General features: G+C 42.7%; 1 protein-coding gene across 1 annotated transcript; it reads left to right on the top strand.

The window, feature by feature from the left end:
• Positions 1 to 5,355: 5,355 nt before the first annotated feature.
• LOC131582600 (fibrinogen-like protein 1) lies at positions 5,356 to 18,438 on the top strand. Its single transcript, XM_058845945.1, has 9 exons — positions 5,356 to 5,571; positions 5,862 to 5,916; positions 7,203 to 7,287; positions 7,987 to 8,197; positions 9,252 to 9,411; positions 10,548 to 10,645; positions 10,728 to 10,816; positions 12,229 to 12,419; positions 13,354 to 18,438. The coding sequence occupies exons 3-9, from the start codon at positions 7,213 to 7,215 to the stop codon at positions 13,541 to 13,543; spliced, it is 1,014 nt and encodes a 337-aa protein (XP_058701928.1). The 5' UTR covers positions 5,356 to 5,571; positions 5,862 to 5,916; positions 7,203 to 7,212; the 3' UTR covers positions 13,544 to 18,438.
• Positions 18,439 to 18,494: the final 56 nt, after the last annotated feature.

Here is an 18,494-nt window from a genome sequence, read left to right as displayed (position 1 = left end):
CTAAAGGTTGCAGGTACACTTAAAAAAGAAGAACAGCTCTTCCCAGTTTTCATCAAATAGATAGATGCTGCATTGCCAGTGATACTGATTAATGCTGTCTGTGTCTTTCAATGTTGCTAATCTTACAGCATTGGTGATGCTGTAGAATATTTTCCAGCTCTCACGTGTCATCATGTGTTTCTTGGTGGTTGATCTATTTTATTAAGATACTAACTTCTGGACTCAGATAATTAAAATAAAAACACTACCTTTTTACTAGTAAAATTAAATTTTTATGTCTCAGCTGGTAGAGAAAAGCATAGGAACAAGATCTGAGGTTCATAAAGCCAAAAGTAAAAAGGAAGCATTGAAAGTGTTCTGTTTTTTAAATTCAAGACTTGTAAATACTTTTCATTATATTTTTGCTGGTTAAGTAATGATACTGATATTTAATAACCCTTGAGAATCCTCTTGTCAGATCCTCTGACAATTTTTCATCAGTGTAAAATAGCTGAATTGTCAAAAAAATTCAAAAAATATTTAAATATTTAGTAAATAATCCAGTTACATACTGGCTAAAGAGCAGGATTAAGTATGTATTTCTCAGAGGGGTGATGACATACTTTGTGTTCCAAAAATAACAGAGAAGGTGGTAAACAGAATCTCTTAACTTGACAGATTTTAAAATTGGTAGGTATTGCTCTTCTATATCTAATTCTTTTAAGACAGACAAGAAAAATAATTACGTTTTTATTAAGTCTTGAGATAGCAGAAATATGAACATAAGTGGGTAAAAAATTAATTCTCTGCCAATATTAAAAACAGGTAGATCAGATGACCTGATGCTGATAGTTTGTCATCTTGGCTTTGCTCCCTGAGAAATGAGAGCACATTAGACAGAGGGTTTTGACTAATAAAATATTAAAGAAACTTAATAATAGCAGCAATAATAATAATAATAATAATAATAATAATAATAATAATAGTAAATCAACATGTGATTAGGGAAAATGTGTCAAATATATTTCTAAAACAAGATTGCAAGTTTTACTGCTAAAATAAAAGTATTTTGTTGCTTCTGTAAGCAACTGACTGGCTAGAAAATAACTTTGATTAAAAAGGTTCATTCAATCCATTTCACATTAAGTGTAAGTGCAGCACACTAGTCTTAAAATAACTAAAAGAGAAAGCATCGTTAAGCAATTATTTTCCTGAGAGATTCTGCAGGGATTGGGTGTTGTCTTACACTGTTTAATGATGTGTTGTTTTGTTTAAAACCATGGCCTGGATAAAATCCTGAGTGATGAAGTTTGCAGCTGACACAGAGGTTGTAACCATGGTCCGATAGAATAAGAACAACTGCCTGGCACTGAGAGAATTGTAATCCACTGTCCATCTCAGAACACAAGACCTCAGGATGATATTTGGTACCCTTGGTACCATGCAACATGTGTTAAAAACATTGTAGGTCTGCTTACAGTCCCTCTAACTCCCAGCAAGGCACCTGCCACCTGCACGGCCTGTGTGTGCACATGTGGAAAAGCTGGCAGGCAGTTCTGGACCAACTTCTCAGGTGTTGTGAATCACAGACATCCTGACTGCGCTGGGTAGCACTGTACAGGTCAGACTTGGAGCATCAGTGACAGAGGAAGTCAGGTAACACTGAAAAGTCCTGGAGCAACAGCAGGGATTAACCAGTGACAGATGATTGTGAGATCCTTGGATCCACAAACAGGAATGATTTTGGAAATATTGCCTGAGCTCTTTATATGGCTCTTAATGTGAGTGACTTAATCACAGTCGGACAGGGCTGGATCTGGAAAAAGGACAAGGTGCCCCAGAAGAGGTGTAAGCAGACTTACACCATCAACATTTAAGTTTATGAAGGTATTTTTTCAGCAGCTGCCTAACCTCTGAGGCAGTTAAATTGATTTGGCACCTGTCTGTTGGGCTGCAGAGATCCCTCCAGAACCTGCAGTTCTGCTCCTGTCCTGACCACATATCTCTGCTGCTTGTCCCCGTTTAGGGCAAATCAGGCTCCCAAATTGCAAAGTATTGCAGTTGTTGGAGCCCCCTCAACATGCCCAGTGAGACCACCTCCACCACACCTTGTCATACACCACCCACAGCTCTTCTCACTTCTATGTACTTGTTCTACATTAAACTGCCCTGAATGAAATCTCTTAGGAACAGAACTTGTTCCTGCCCTTCCTCTCCATGCCAAGTGCCCTGCTCACGAGTGTGGTGTGCTTGTGCTGCGCTCCTCAGCCCTGCCTAGGAAAAGCTCCAAGCAGCCCCTCGCTCCACGACCCTGCTGGGTTTCCAGCACACACACCCGCAGCCAAAGCAGATAATGGAGGTTTGGATTCCCAGCCAGGAGCAAGCACACAGCTTCTGGGTTTGGACCAATCCTTTAGCAGAGAAAAAGGCATTTGGCAGCAGAGGGCTCTTCCCCTTCTCAGAGTAAGGCATCATGAAATTAAAAGGCTGCAGGATGAGACTTGGAAGATTCAAACTCAGAGAGAAAAAAAATTAATTAATTCAGGTAGTTAAAAAGTGGAAGAACATGCTGAGGTTTGTGGCTTGTTCTTTTGCACTAAACATTTTACAGCAAAATGTCTTTTTCTCAAAGGGAAGTTCCAGTTCAAATTGACATGCATTAGGTCAGAGAAGTTTTCTGACCTGAAGTAGGTAAAAGATCATGGAATCCTCATACTCCCTCTGGTCTTGTGATTAATTCCCTTTGGTATAGCTATTCCTGATATGGGATTGCTGGGACCTGTGCTTGCCCTCAGGAACTTACAAACTAATTACATTTGTTGTGTCAACCCATTAGATACTTATAGGCTGCATGCAGACTCATTAGTTAAACTGAATTATGTATTTGCTCTTTGAACGTTATCAAAAATTCAAATCTAGCATGTTTCATGGTCTGCCACCACTGCTTCTTCTTTGTACACAAATTTCTGTGGTTACTCCTTGCTTACCAACCACAGACTTTTCATGCACAAATGCCGGTTTCGGTTATTTCAGAGGCTGAAACTCTGGTGACTGATGTCATCCTGGTCTTTTAAATTTATCTTACCTTTGATGAAACCCTTTATTGTTAGATTAAAAAACAATAAATATTTGTTTCAGATCTCATATATTAACTTTGTTTTAAAAAACCTGGCAGCCCAGATTCCTGCAGAGATTTATACTAGCTCAAACATCAAGGGCCTGCAGGCCCCTGGTAGGTACCTCCACACCTGCAGTGCCTGCAAAGGAGCCTGGTCTGCAGTCTCCCCCAGTGATCAGGGTGCTCATGGAAAGGTGGGATATGACAGGAAAGTATAAAAATAATGCACATGCATAGAGCACCTGGATTCATGGCAAGTAATCTGTTTAGCTTTGAGCTGGGTCCAGACTACCCTGTATTTTCATAGAGCACAGGTAGGCAGTCAGACTCTTGCTGTGAAATCCTCAGGTCTCGAGCCTGAGGCAGTCTGCCTCATTTCTTGCCTTTCCCCTTTAAGAGCAAACAATCAACAAGAAACTGGTCTTGGAAGAGTTTTGAAATGCCACTAATGTCTTCCAGCTGCAGTGATGTTCCTTTGGGCTTTGAAGGTGTTAATATCCATCAGGTGTCATGTTCCTGTCTTCATCCCAAGCCATTTTTTCCCCATAACTGTAGGAATATCAAGAGCTACACCAGAGCCATGACCTTCAGTCACATTTATCCACCAGTTTGCATGTGCAGGTATTGCATTTAATGTGTGAATAATAGTTTTTGGGACTACTATTCAGCGCCTACATACTTTTGTTGGAAGGAAGGCCAGGACAGCAGGGTAGGAAGTTTTTTAGTTAATAAGACTGTTATTTTTTGCTGACAAGATCACTGAGTATCTTAAGAAAAGGGAATCTGATCTCCTTCCAAATAACTAAACAAGAATTTGCATTCCAGAATATTTGTGAAGCTTATGTATTCCAGGAAAAAAACCAACCCAGCATTTATTGTCACATTGCCCAGGGATTTCAACATCTGTGAGGAAACATTGGCGATCACAGTGTGGACATTCTTTATGATAACTTGATTATTTTAGCTCTGAGCCAGTGGAGTAGTACCTGAAGACGCTCTCCTGTTAGACCCACCTCATGTGAATTCAACCTTATCGCAACTTCTCTCTTATGCTTCAGATATTCCTAAAGCTTTCTCTAGCCTGGGAAAATAAGTTAATCATGAAGCAAGATACAAGAATCATTTTCCAGCTGAGTGGGATTTTCATGTGCAGATGTTGCTGATGTGAACATTGGTGTAGGCCTACAGGCAGCGTGAGAGTGCTCCAGATGTCTTGGCTCTGAGAGATGTTTTGGCAGCCACTGAACAAGGGTTGGAGATTGAGTCCTGTTCCTGCAAAGCTGCAGTGACAAAGCACACATGTGAGTTTCCCTGGCACTGGAGTTTCACTGCTCCCTTCTGCCCTGGGACCAGCAGAACTTAATGCTACAAGACCATAATCATATGGCCCTGCAGACAGCTGCAGGCACTGACTGTGCTACCCACACCAAAACTCCAACACTGACACTACCACCTTGGCCCTGTCTCTGATCCCACCTGGGATCAGGATATGCTCACAGGCCAATGAGATTTTTGGCTACCTAGACAAGAGCAGAAATTGTTGCACAACATCTTGAGTGCAGTCTGGATGGGTTCAGCTGAGAAAGAGCTGCTGCTGCTGCTAAAAGCCCCAGGGGATGATGTGCAGCCTCACTGTGCTCCAGTGTGTGGTACCTGATCACCCTGCTGCCAGTTCCTGGCCAAACAGGCAGAAAAAGGGGCCAGGTACCCACTAGGGAGAAAAGGAAACATTTCGCTCACTTAATTTCATAGCTGTCAAAACCAGTCTTAAACTGGGGCTAGAAAACAAGTGAGAAGAAAAGCACTGCTTACATAATCCTTTGGCAGTGAAATGAATCAGGGTTCTTGCGGGAGAAGAGGAATGCAGTTTTTAAGGAATAAACAGCATTGCTGTAGTTGGTAGTAACTGGATAGTCCTGCTTTCCTGAAGAGTAGCACAGACGTTAACCATGGGTTTATGTGCCTTTTCTTTTGTGCCCATGGTCTCTCCTCTGAACAAAGCTCTGTAAAATGGAACAGTCCTGATGTTTCCTTTAAAATAATCTGTAATTCCTTGGCCATAATGCAAAGGGAGGCACCCATCTGTTTGGTTTTGTGGTTTGTTTGGTTTTTTTCTCTTTTCCACAAATGTTCTTGTTTGTGTTAACTAGCAAATCTAATCATCCAGCTCACAGGAGAGTTACACAACCCTCCTGAGATTTCAGTCTAACAGCAAATCTTGCTTAATACCCCCACATTCACTTCTTGCTTCAGATTTGAAGCTTCTTTGGCATTACAGCTGTGCTCTTATAAAACAGATTAAACAGCAAAAGGAATGCTGAATGGAAAAGCTGTGTTATTTCCACCTTGCAGGACTTACTGAAATGATCCTGGCTGTGTTAAAACATCAGCCAAAACTCCCACAGGGAGCATTAGTCTGAGCGATTCACATAAACACTTCAAGAAGTCAGTCTTGGTTGAGCTTCCTAGTCAAGGTAGGTAATAGTACACAAGCAGCAGAGTCCCTCTCGCCTCTCCTTTAGAGAGCACTGTTGATAGAAACCTCTTGTTGTTTATTCTCACTGGGAAGCAGCAAGATGAGTACTGGGTAACAACAGAAAACTTGGGGTTTGGGTAACTCTTTCACCCAAGGAATTGAGAGTACCTTTTCTGTGAAATTGTCTAGTGCTGTGAAACATTCTTCCTCTGTGCCCTTGATGTGGGTCATCTGGAGAGGAAAATCTCATCAACCTCTTGAAAGGTTTATGATCACTTTCTTTTGCAGCTGACTTTTAAGGGAGATAATCTTTCCAGGAGATCTGAAGAAAGGGAAGTTACAGGTACGTGCATTTCATGTGTCTTGGTAAAGGTGTAGATGGAGTTGCTTTCTTTCTCTCTGCTCTGCACTGTCTGGTTTCCAGGAGCTGTCACTCATCCCACCCTTCCGGGTAGCTCTTTTCCATCCCCCATGGGCACTGCATGGGGTCTGACTCTGACTTTAGCACCAGCTTTGCAGCCAGCAGCACCACTGTGGGGTCGTGTAAACAGCACCAGTGGTCCTGGGCTCACAGGGCTCCCCTGCTGCAATATTGAACTCTTCTCTCTATGAGCTGAAAAATTGCCACAGACTGGGGCACCTACCTGCATGTCATCTTTTATGGGCAACTTCTGTGGAGATCTTCTTCACTCAGCTTGCTTTGAGCCCTGCCTGCCCATCTTGGCAGAGTGCTCCTCTGTTGCAGCAGCTTTGATGGTTTGGAAGCAGCTCTAGCATCAGCCTCTGTGGGGATGCTGATAGAGTCATAGCTGAAACAAAGCACATCACACAAAGAACAGAGCTGGGGAGCCAAGTTTCTGCAGCTCTTCCAGATGTGAAGCAGGGGAGTTGGGTTTAGTGTACTTTTCAGACTTTTTCCTTTCTTAATTTGTTTTTTTTAAAGCACCATGCAAGCACGCTGTGAACAATTTGTACTGTTCACTCACTTTAAACTGCGTGTTCCCAGTGGCAGTCACTTAGCATATTTTCTAGCTAAGACTCTCCAATCAAAACCACATCTGTGTGTTGGGGCAGATTTGCAGTAGACATCTTTTTCCCCAAAATGCAAGGACAAGCTATCTCATGTCCACTCTGTCAGACATGTGACTTGGCCTCCAAGGTAATCCCATCCTCACAGACCCCTCCAAGGACTGAGGAGGGGCAATATCTACAGTCACTTAACCAGGAGGCAAATTCCTCTTAATTCCACTTTGAGAAGTTTGAACTGGATAAACCCTGTGGGATTCTGATGAAAAGTCCTCAAGGAGACATGATTGCTGAGCAACTTTCTATCTGTGTGGATACCTGGGAGGAGATACAGAGGCTGCCGGAAACTCACACAGAGTATTTATTTCTGCAGGGAATCAGGAGCAGACCCGAGCCTTTATCCCTGTCAGCATACTGCACTGGTGCTTTAGCTTCTCCTTAATATACATCTCACCCTGATTTTGTCCTGCCTGTAGTTTCAAGCACCCTCCTTAACAAATCCTGCAGCATCTCCTGGGGAATTAAACATAAGTGTGAGGGGAGATTAAGTTGTGAGAAGAACTAAAAAAGCTTCCATTACAACCTGTCAATGCCTCTTTTCAGGTGATAAGAAATGAGTGTGATGATGCACTGGTTGCTGCTGCTCCTTTTCCTGGTCAGCTTTGGCTCACCTGCACCCAGGTTTTCGGTGTGTATCTTTTAGCTGTGTCTGTACACTCTCTCAATGGTTCACCACTCCCGGTCATGCAGACATGGATACTGCCCCATAAGAGGGATGGAGACCTGCAAGAGCAGAGCAAAAAGGCAAATGCCTGCAGCTAAAGGAATGTTGTCCTGATAATACAGGATTTTCATAGCATTAAGGGCTGTGCACTTGTCTGGGAGACTGAATTGACATTCCTAAGAATTCAAAACAACAACAAAGACTCTTTTTAAAAAAATGTGTTTTTATAGCCGAAATATCAGCTCTTTTTCAGTTTTACACAAAGCTAATTCTGGAACCTTGCTGATTGTGCCCATCTGCAGTGCAAGAGCCAAGTTTTCCCTCTCTTATCAACCTGAGCACTTTCATAGTTTGCAAACCTTCCCCTTGAGCTTATCAAGGGGTCTAGACAAATTACTTTTGGCCAAAGCAAATTTTTGTGCATCTGATCATATTCTGGCATGTTCCGATCAATGCCAAGGTCATTACAGAAACCTCTTTTCCTCTGGATTCAATCCAACAACTCATGCTGTGCATGATTTGGACATCTTAAGAGGAGATCACCATGAAATCATGTTGATCCACATAGGCAGTGTGACATGCTAGGGTCAAGAGGTGACATTCTCTATATCTCTCCTTACTACTGACTAAAGTGTGCGTGGTTTTGTTTTATTTTCTCCCTAGGACAAAGATATCTGCCTCCTGGACAACAATAAATTAAGACAAAGGTTAAAACATCTTCAAGACTTGCTTTATTTATATGAATTGCAGCTGAAGGACATACTGGAGAACACTTACCACAGAACGAAAAGTGAACTGTTCTCAGGCAACAGCAGTGTGCAGCATGAGACACTCTTACCCACAACCAGTGGAAATTTGATAGTGTATGACCAAGGTACAGTTTGCAGTAGTGTTTCACAATGTTTATTTCTCCCTACAGTGTCCCATGTGTCTTATTTTATTTCTGCTAAAACTTTTAAATTTTTTTTTAAGTGGATTGTGATTTAAAACACAGATACATGGGAAGGAGAAGAGCTGACTGGTGTCACTGACACTGTAAGATATCCCTTGGGGCTAGAGTCACTTATCCCAGCTGTAGGCAGCTATTACCCAGGTACAAAATGGGCATCTTCAGCTGAGATTTTTACATGCAGAGAGGAACAGCCACCTCTCATGTTTTCCATCAGATTTACTTTATGCATCTGCTTTAGGAAGAGATGGGTCCTGCTCTTGAAGAGCCCATATTCCCTGAGTGACTTTGGGGAGCCCAGAGTGACTGGCTCAGCTGCAGGCATCCAGACTTGCTTAGATAAGCCAAGCTCCCTGTTCCTCAGCTCCCCCATTACTTCTGTGACACAGGAACAGACATGCATACTTTGTTCCTTGGTGTTATTTTGAGAATATGGTCATAAGATTTTAGCCTGGGCATTACATTGAAAGCGCCAGCCACTGAGATCCTGAAAGGCTCTCTCCTGATACTGCCCTGGTAGAGCTGGACACAGGAGCTTAGCCTATTATTTTAGAAATATTTTCCTTGAGCTTATCAGAAGTACAGCTGAGGTTACCTTACCTTCCACATGGAAATTAGTTTCCCTGCAAATGATCTTGCTGACAGATAAAGCTTCAGTCCCAGGCTTTCATGATATAGCCCCAGGCTAAGCTGCAGCTGTCCTGCATCTCACCAAGGATTTGGGCATTATTCCCTCAGAGGACAAGGCTGTAAAGGCTCTCAAGCCTTAAAGCTCTTTGCCAGGCTGGCAGTTTGCAAACCAGTGTAGCTACTACATTGCTGCACCATTTCCTTAGACTTTACAGGGCTTGCAGAGCTATGTGCAGGCTGGCCAAGTGTCCTTGTCCCATACAGCCTCTCAGTGACATCTTCTCTTGGTGGCACATAGCCCTTGGCTTTGCCCCCAGCCCACTGAACAAACTGCTACCGTTCTGCCCAGATTGCTCTGCAGTGTATAACCGGAGGAGCGCCACAAGTGGCTACTACCGGATCAGGCCCAGAGCAGACCGAGAGCCTTTCCTGGCATTCTGTGACATGGCCGATGGTGGGGGCTGGACTGTCATTCAGCGGCGGAGCAACGGCAAGGAGAATTTCAACAGGTGGGTGCATTGTTCTTGCATCAACAGGGCTTGTAGCAGGCCACCAGCTCCTACCCCTGTCCTGCTTCCAGGCAAAACCCCACCCTTGAGAAGCATGATATGCAAGATTGTATACTAGTGATGAGAATTTGGGATTAGGACGATCTGGTAGTACCTATTGGCAGCAGGGGGCCATTTTAAAAATGGATCTATAACTTCTTTTTCCATGGGTTCTCTGCATTTGAATGTATATTTTATCATTATTGAAGACTGTCAAAGGCTCCAAATTGGCAGTTATCTGCTACCAGTGCACAGACTGAGACCTGTTGAACAGATTGTTCTCGTATCAGGAATTATGTTCAGCATGTTGTAACATTTATTATGGTATTCAGATAATTCTAAAAGATGCCAAACCAGATTGTCCTTTTCCTATGCAAAATCCCAGAGAGGTGACTTTGACACTAAAATTTACAGAAGAGATGCTCTGGTAGCACAATTAGGAAGAAACGTCTCCATGAAGGTTAATTCACTCTCACAGAACACACAATTTCAGGGCATATCTAATGTCTCCTAAAGTCTATGCACTGCATTGCAAAGCTACCTCAAGTGACTAAGCCAGCTTGCCCAGAGAGTGTTAGCTACTTAGCCATGGTAGTTTAGGTGAAATAAAAACATCCTGAAGAGGAGCATTGACAAGAATGTAGGTCAGGCAGAATGAATATCCATAACAGCATGAGAGAGGGAATAAACACATGGTTACTAAAACTGGAAATGATGACACACAATGAAGTATATGAGAATATTAAAGGTAATACATAGATTGTGTGAATTATGACTTGCTGAAGAACAATATCAGGTGTTTTGCTGAAGACCAATGTGACAGCTTCTGCTTTTCCTTTCCATTTAACTGGAAATATCAGACTGTGAGCACTGCATCTGGCAGTTTGAAGGTTTGATCCCCTACCTGTGTGTGCACAGGTTCAGCAGGAGAGAAAGTAAGCTGTGAGTTGTACTTACTTCTAGATGAGTCAGATACTTTTAGAAAACAGTATCTAGAGATACAGGTGAAGTTTTACTTGTTACCATATTCAAGTGTCACAAATTTGACAAACTTAATCCCCTCTCATGATGAAATTAATATTTATATCTCTCTGCAGGAAATGGGATGATTACAAACTGGGATTTGGAAAATTCCAGGGCAAGAATGATGAATACTGGCTGGGCAATGACCACATCCACGACCTGCTTGCTAGAGGTCCAAGTACTTTTTTCTCCATGGATTTCTTTCTGATTTTGCATTAGGTAGTTCATCTAACATGACACAACTTTATGTTTAGGAGAGAACTCATTAAAGATTGACCTGATGGACTGGCATGGGGAAAGACGTTATGCAATCTATGAAAATTTCCAGCTTGGAAATGAGCAGGTAAGAAATGGAGAGAGAGTGATTTGCTTGCTTTGGTCTGTGAGGGTGGGGCAGCTGCACACACAGCATCAGACCAGTATCAGGGTTGTATCTACAGCTCTGCAAAAACTTACCTGCTCTGGTTTCCTGAGCTTCCTAGTTTGTCTGACCGACAAACAGCCCTGGGATCAGGGACATAAACCTGGGACTTTTTCCTTAGAACCGAGTGCCCAGGTCAGTGGGTGACAGGATTGTATGTTTGTGCACTCTTGCTAACTCTGCTGCTGAACAGAGGGCAGTTTCCTCTGTATATATGTATACATACAGGGATTTTCCCACATGTATTTGCCTCTGGCCTCATGATTAAAAGAGCCTTCTGTGAGTGAGAAGAGCCTTAGGGTTTGAATCTCTGCAACTAAATAGAACCCTGTTCTTCTGCTTCCTAAGAGAGTGTTTCAGACTGTCACATAACAGGCAAGTGCCAGAACAAATCCTCTCAGCTTTGTTTTTAAATAAAACAGGGAATTCTAATCAAAGCTTTGAAAGAGCAGTTGTAAGCTCCTATCTTGAAGAGAAGTACCTGTAGCACTACACCTACTGCTAGAGACACAGAAAGCCCAGAGACAGACACATCCTGTATTTTCATGTTGTGCTTTCTAGCTGTAGACAGTGTCCACCTCCATACAGGTGCTGTTCTTTGCAGACTTGCCTGCCTGAACACCACATGTAAGTAGCCCAAATAACCAAGGATACTGCATGGACCAGCCCTAGTTCCAACTCCATCCTCGCTCCACAAATGTGCACATTATGCTCAGTTTGCAATTAGAGGTTTCTTATTAAAAGTTTGAGCAGATTCATTTTAATACCTTACTGCCGCTTCTCATAAAGAAATGAGGACAATGATGACAGGAGAAAGCCAACAACACAAAAGTGATCATCCACTTAGTATCAAACATCTCTTAGACCTGTTAGCTGTGCACAATGAAATTATTATTCTAAGTATTCCTACCAGGATGAGCAGAGAAATCTGATGGCTTCTAGTCCTTGGAAGAGTAAAATGCCTAACCATTTATTCTAGCTGAAGAACTGATCTTTATGAAGGCCATTAGTTGACACTTGGCCGTTTTCTGCTAAGTTCTTCTTCATCACCTAGAAAGAGCTTTCCATCTTGCTGTAAAGTGTATTAAATCGTTGTTGAATGACAATAAACCTGAAGCCCTTTGTAGCAGCAGCAGTAATTACCAATCCCTTCTGGAGGTTTAAATTCTGCATTGATCTACACTACGATCGTTAAAGCACAGAGACAAAAGTCACCCTTGACTTCAACAGACATGCCTTTGACAGTGGATGAAATGTCCAGAGCTCATTTGACCTCAAAAATGGGAGGAAAAGAAAGAATGGATATCAAATAAATGTTTCACATATTCTTGCAGGACAATTACAGGTTATGGTTTGGCACCTATTCTGGTAATGCTGGCGACGCTCTGTCTGGTGGGAGCAATTTTGAAGCTCAGTGGTCAGCCTCTCACAGAGGGATGCAGTTCACCACATCTGATAAGGATCACGATCAATTCCTGGCGGGCAACTGTGCATCAGAGAACAAGGGTGGCTGGTGGTTTAACAGGTATGGAAAACAGCTGATTCCTCTCGGATGCGAAGGGTGTGGGTGGCTGTACAGCTGGAGAGGACTTGCCTGCTTTACAGCAGCTGCAGGTTGCTGTGTGCACTTGCCACCTCGCACAGCCAAACCTAACATGTTCACACCTACAGATCCTCAAAGGAAAACAATTTAGCAAAGCATGTAAGTTGATTTCACTTTAAGAAAATGGGTTAGAACAAATGCACAGGGGACAATGACCTGGAAGGAAAAGAGCCCAGTTAAAATTCCTGAAAGTGCTTTGTGTTATACTCCAGTGAAGAAAACAACTGTAGCCATGGTAAAGTGAAGTGTGTACAAAGGACATTTCCCTAGAATGGAGCATGTCTAAGGGCAGAGCTACCCAGTAACTGCTATGATGGCATATTTGCTGTTTGGGCATATGCCACGCGTCAATGGAGAGGGACTCATGTTTAACAGCACAGGGAACAGGGATATAACACTCTGAGATTTTCTCTGCTTTAGTGCAGGATGAGCCCCTTAGACCAGATTCTCATCACATACAAATTGAAATCGGTGGAGCTATAAAATGTACATTAATGGCAGGATTTACCTAGATGAAAAGACATCTGCAGTTTTAGGTGCCAATATGGAGCTGCCTACGCTTGAGTTAGAGCATACCAAATGGCACCCTTTTGTTCAGGCCATGTAGTTCTAATGTCTGTAGTTAATACACCTGAAGGAGTCAACAGGCTGAATTAATTACCTGAGAGGTGTCATTGTCTGCTTTAGGATGACCCACATCTTCCTCTGTGTTCCACTAAATGCATTAACCATTTAGTCCATCCTGCCCTGGTGTATCTAAATATATGTTGTGCGAGAACGGTACTCCACTGCAATGATACGGTATCTTCTCATGCTTAACCTAATTCCCTTTTTGTCTTTCCTACACTGCTCCAAGGTGCCATGCTGTAAACCTCAATGGGCGATACTACAAAAGAGGGAGGTACAATGGACCCCACGATGATGGCTTGGTTTGGTCTACATGGCACGGGATGTGGTACTCACTGAAATATTCAGCCATGAAAATCAGGGCTCCGTTCTTTGTTGACAGCGAGAGTGGAGATGGTGAAAACAGTCAGGGCAGCTGAAACCTGCTGCTTTGGAAAGAGAAAAAGCACAGGCTGAAAAGAATGCTATAAGTTGCTGCCACCAATCGCCAAACCTGCACTTGATAGCTGGAGTTGCACCTGCTTCTGCCACCTGAATCTAACAGCATGAGTTGTTTGAGCACAGCCAGACAACAATTTAATAAAAAACATAAGGATCTCAGTCACAGGATAACCAGAGATTTCTTTTTCAGCAGTTTTCAAGACATTGTTGGAGAATATTTATTGAAAGTTCTCTGGAATTCAAAGGATCAAGCATGTCCTTTAATCAATCTATACTTTTCAAGGTCTAAACCTTTCTCATCTTGATTTTAACCATCAGTGTTTCAGTTATGAGAACATCAGGACAGGAAGAACAAGGGGATAAGGAATTTGACTTTATCTGGTGTGCCTTTGTTAGTGCTTCGTTTTGCATCAGGAGAATCTTTCTAAGGAGCTTTCCGTATGGTTCTAATTGCCACACTTCTGCTGCAGAATGCTTGTGGAGTGTGTGAAATCAGACCTGTGGATGGACATGCTCCAACTGCTGATGTGCATCCAAGGCTAATGTGAAGCTAAGGCTGCTTCTAAGTAAACACCCACAATACGGACAGTGTGGGTTCCATTCCAACAGCTTCCTGCTGCAGATCCACTGCTAGAGCATACCGCAAGACACTAAAGCAGACAGACAATCCTGCCAAACAGATTTAAGACCCAGATTAAAATTAGGCAGATTTTACTAAAATTAAGGTGAGTGCAGATATTCCTATGAGTTCCTAAAATGCAGTCATTATTCATTTGTGCATTCTCCTGTCACCAGATGACTTTACATTAGTGAAGGGGAATCAGAAAGTGGTTGAACCACAAGGGACACTGCTTTCATTGTCTCACTGGGGTGAAATGAAAGAGCCACACAAATGACTGAAAGAAATGGAATACCGAAAATTTATTTTCTACAGCTGTTAATAACAACAGTTAAAAATTAACAGCGGTACCAGCTTGATGCAAATCATTTAACTGCCATGCTGTAGAATAAACCTTTTTCCTTTTTTTTCTGTTTTATAATAATTTTTTTAACTGATATTACTTTTCCATTTACTTGCTTTTAAATCCATACATATTGTAATTTGTATACATATCGATAAAGAGTGAAATAAAACCATCTGAGTAGGACTTAATACTTATCTGGTTTTCAACAATAGGAATGTGAACAGGAATCTTGGAAAGCTCATAATATGAGAAATGTATTCTTTTGGTGTTGGCTCTGGTGCTTTTTAACCTGTTGTCCTTGGCAGTTGCAAGGGTCTGGAAGGTAAGTTTAATTTTCATGTCTCAAGCTTCCCTGGAGACAATGCAGAGGCATGAGGTGAAGGTTCAGTTTAAAACTTGGTTTGGTTCCTCTCCTTCCTAGACATCCCAGTGACTGCAAAGACAAACATCCCAGTGTAATGGGCAGCAGAGCTGTGCTCCTAAATCCGGTGCCCTTGGCCAGACTGTCCCCTGCCCTCTTCTCAAGCATGCTCATGTGGAATGAAATTTGCACCTACATGTCTGAAATGACATCGCCCTTGTGAAGAAAGGGCTACAGAAGGACAGCACTTATTGCTTCTCTTCTGATCACTACATCTGTATTTTGATATGGTAAAATTTTAGTGCAAGGTTGTAACTGCATGTTGGGGCATAAACACTTTGCACACATTATTACTGTGTGGCCCCTGATGCAGTGCTGAGGGCAGAAAGGAAAATTTTTGTCTAGGTGGAAGACACAGAGAAATATAAATGAAATAAGTTAATGCCTTCTGGAAGGTGATGCTCAATCCCACTCTTCAGTAGAGAGCTAAGGAAGTAGGGTAAGGACTGTGGAAACTACAGCACTTAGGGACAGCATTTGTGGTCTGGCAGTTCATTAAGCAGCTGGTAACCAATCTGATAATGGAATATGAAGCTGGAGATGGAGTCAGCAGGGCTTAATCAGATAAGCAGCACGCAGTCCAGTTCCCCAGTGAGTGAGCAATGAGCGATGTGAAGTCTGGACTACGGAGCCTGTTTCCCTGTGTGTCAGTATGGAGTGGCAGAGGTATTGTGGCTGGACTGCCTTCAGCCAGCATCAATGTTACAGCGCTTCCTTCTGTCTCTGAGAGAGAAAGGGGTGCCAAGGTATGACAAGCTGGGAGGGAAGGGGTCTGCCCTGCTGTCTTTCATGTAAAATATACCTAAGTACATCTACTACATAAGACAGCCCAACACTGGGACAACTTTGCAGAAAGCAGTATCTGATTTAGAGCAATGTTCCTCCTTCTCTGTCCTCCTGTGGCAAAGGAAACCCCCTTTGAGATGCAGGGGTCACAGGGCTGGAGCCTGCAACCCACAGCAAACCCCAGGAAGCATTTCAAAACCACCTTTAATCATAATAAACAGGGTAGAATGCCACTAGCTGAGTATTAACTGGATCTGAGGGCTGCCACCAAGAGCTGAAGGCTGGGGGAATGCTTGCTGGATGTTGCTGCACTGCACATTTGATCTCCCATTTCTCCACAGTCTGTCTCCCATGCTGAGAGGCTCAACAAAGCTTAAACAGATACTGTAGCCCTGCAGCTCCAATGATGATGGATCCATGCTTCAGGGAAAAGGTTCTTCACACCACAGACCATACCTTAGTACAGGCAGGGTGTAAGTAACCTGAGCAGCAATTGCTTCAGAGGTCTGATTTCCAGCTCATTTAAGTCAATTTAAAGACTCATTACATTTGATTGCCTTTGGATAACTCTTCAAGCATGAACATGTTCTTAAATGCTTTAAACAGCTTTTCGAGCTGACAGTTTATGGGAATGCATCAGTGGTACCAGCACCACACTGGGCCAAGGGCTGAACATCGGCATGTTGGCACAGCTCCCAGGAAAGAGGGAGCTCACATCACCCTGTGAGTTGGAGCCCTCACTCCAGCAGCAGCTGCAAAACATTACCCATCAAAAAGGCCATTAAAACAGACAGATTTGACTCTGGTGGCCAAATGCTGAGGCTTGCTCCTCCTATGTTGTCACAGCAGGTAACACCGTGTGCCTGTCAAGCCACCCATGCCAGCTTTGGACACTGCAGTGGGGTGCCACCAGGAACTGGCAGCTAACACACAACAATGCTGCTCTTACTTTAAAATTGCTGCTGGCTTGTGGTGGAGTGGGGGGAGGAAGAAGTGTGGGATTGGGAAATCTCTCTCTCTGCTCAGAAAGCCAGTATTGAGAAAGATAGCAGCCTACTTCCTGAGATAGGAACCCATGCTAATTTTGCCTTCACACCCACAAGGCAGGTTAAAGGGCATGTAGGGTTGGGCTCCTTAAGGGAGAGTTGATTTAAGACTAACAGTCTATTGCCTAAACATTTCTTCTCTTACACCAACCTCTTATTTTTTGCCCATTAGCATTCCCCTGTTGCAAAGTCACCAGAGGGACAGTTACCCTAACAAATGGCAAGAAAAGTCTTGGTCATTCACAAAAGCCTGAGCTCTGCTTCTGCTGTTAATTGGGATTTCAACGCAATTCTGAATACCTACAGCAGTAATGGCAGATTTGTGATGTCTGGTTTTAAAACACAACAAAAATAGGCCATCATGGCTTTTGTAGTTCACTGTTACTACTGCTCTCTGCAATTCCCTGAAAGGAGGCTGTAGCAAGGTGAGGGCTGGTTGGCCCATTCTCACAGGTAACAAGTGATAGGACCAGAGGAAATGGCCTCAAGTTGTGCCAGGGGAGATTCAGATTTGATATGAGGAAAAATTTGTTCACTGAGAGTGGTCAGGCATTGGAACAGGCATCCCAAGGAAGCAGTGGAATCAGTGTCCTTGGTAGTGTTCAAAAGATGTGTGGATGCGGTAGCTAAGGGATATGGTTTAGTGGTGAACACAGTGGTGTTACATTAACAGTTGGACTTAATGATTTTAGAGGTCTTTCCCAACGTTAACAATTCTATAAGATTCTCTGTAAATCACCAGATGTCGTCATTTTGATTTTTGTTCCCAGAACAGGTATTAATCAAATTATCTTGTTGTTTGCTGGTTTTGTTCATAATTTATTTTGAGCTTGCTGTAGTAGTATTATTGTCAATATATTTACATTTAAAAATTTTAATAAAGGAAAGGATGACTATGGAAAGGATGCATAACTCAATAGTTCTCTCACTGCTTTTTACAGGTAACATGCTGTGGTAACATTTCTGTGAGGACTAAAATCTGATCATCCATTTTCTTGGCCCTCCCTGTAGCATGCCTTTTGTACTAATTTCCTGCAAATATTTGTCTATTGTTTTCTTGATATAAATATTGACAGTAAGAAAATATCTAAGTCTTGAATGATGAAAATGCCTCCTCAATTTTAAATTCACCCAGTATTCAGCATCAGTTGTTTGCACTTCGATGCAACCAGCTAAAAACTCCCCACCATATGAGTTATCTGAGCAACAATGACAAATCAACGCAGTTCACTGATCACTATCAGAAAAATGATGAAAACTTCCCACAGCTTGAGCTTTGTGTTTTCTAGATGAGAAATGATTCACTAATCAGGGCAGATGGTTGAGGGTGCTGGACAGTGGATGCATCAGTATCTCACAGTCTACCAGTACACAGTGCACAAGGTGGGAAATGTCAGTGGCACTCACCATGTATCATACACAAAACATGACTGCTTTACACAATAAAATCTATTGGCTATTCCTGTGCCACAGCTCACCTAACACATTCTTTCCCAGGGTACTTTGTGTGTCTTGTACACACATACATACAAAAAAAAAAAATATTATAGGAAAGCACTTTTCAGTAATTTGAAAGGAGTATGTTCCCACAAGCCAGACCCAGGGCATTATTCCCTCCTGCTGTGTGTGGAAGTAACGTGATTCCTGCTCTTTCTTCCACCAGAAGCCAACTGATCCTGCAGATCCTCTCCCACGCACGCCACTCCTGCAG

The sequence above is a fragment of the Poecile atricapillus genome, chromosome 1, assembly GCF_030490865.1.
Source record: "Poecile atricapillus isolate bPoeAtr1 chromosome 1, bPoeAtr1.hap1, whole genome shotgun sequence".
Classification (NCBI taxonomy): Eukaryota; Metazoa; Chordata; class Aves; order Passeriformes; family Paridae; genus Poecile; species Poecile atricapillus.
The sequence above is the reverse complement of the archived record's forward strand: the minus strand, read 5'-3'. Positions and strand labels throughout refer to the sequence as shown.

Excerpts from the sequence above, each read along its gene's own strand:
- LOC131582600 (XM_058845945.1), top strand. The coding sequence starts at position 7,213 with ATGAGTGTGATGATGCACTGGTTGCTGCTGCTCCTTTTCCTGGTCAGC. Across the intron at positions 9,412-10,547 it reads GGCAAGGAGAATTTCAACAG|GAAATGGGATGATTACAAAC; the intron begins GTGGGTGCATTG and ends ATCTCTCTGCAG. Across the intron at positions 12,420-13,353 it reads GGTGGCTGGTGGTTTAACAG|GTGCCATGCTGTAAACCTCA; the intron begins GTATGGAAAACA and ends CACTGCTCCAAG.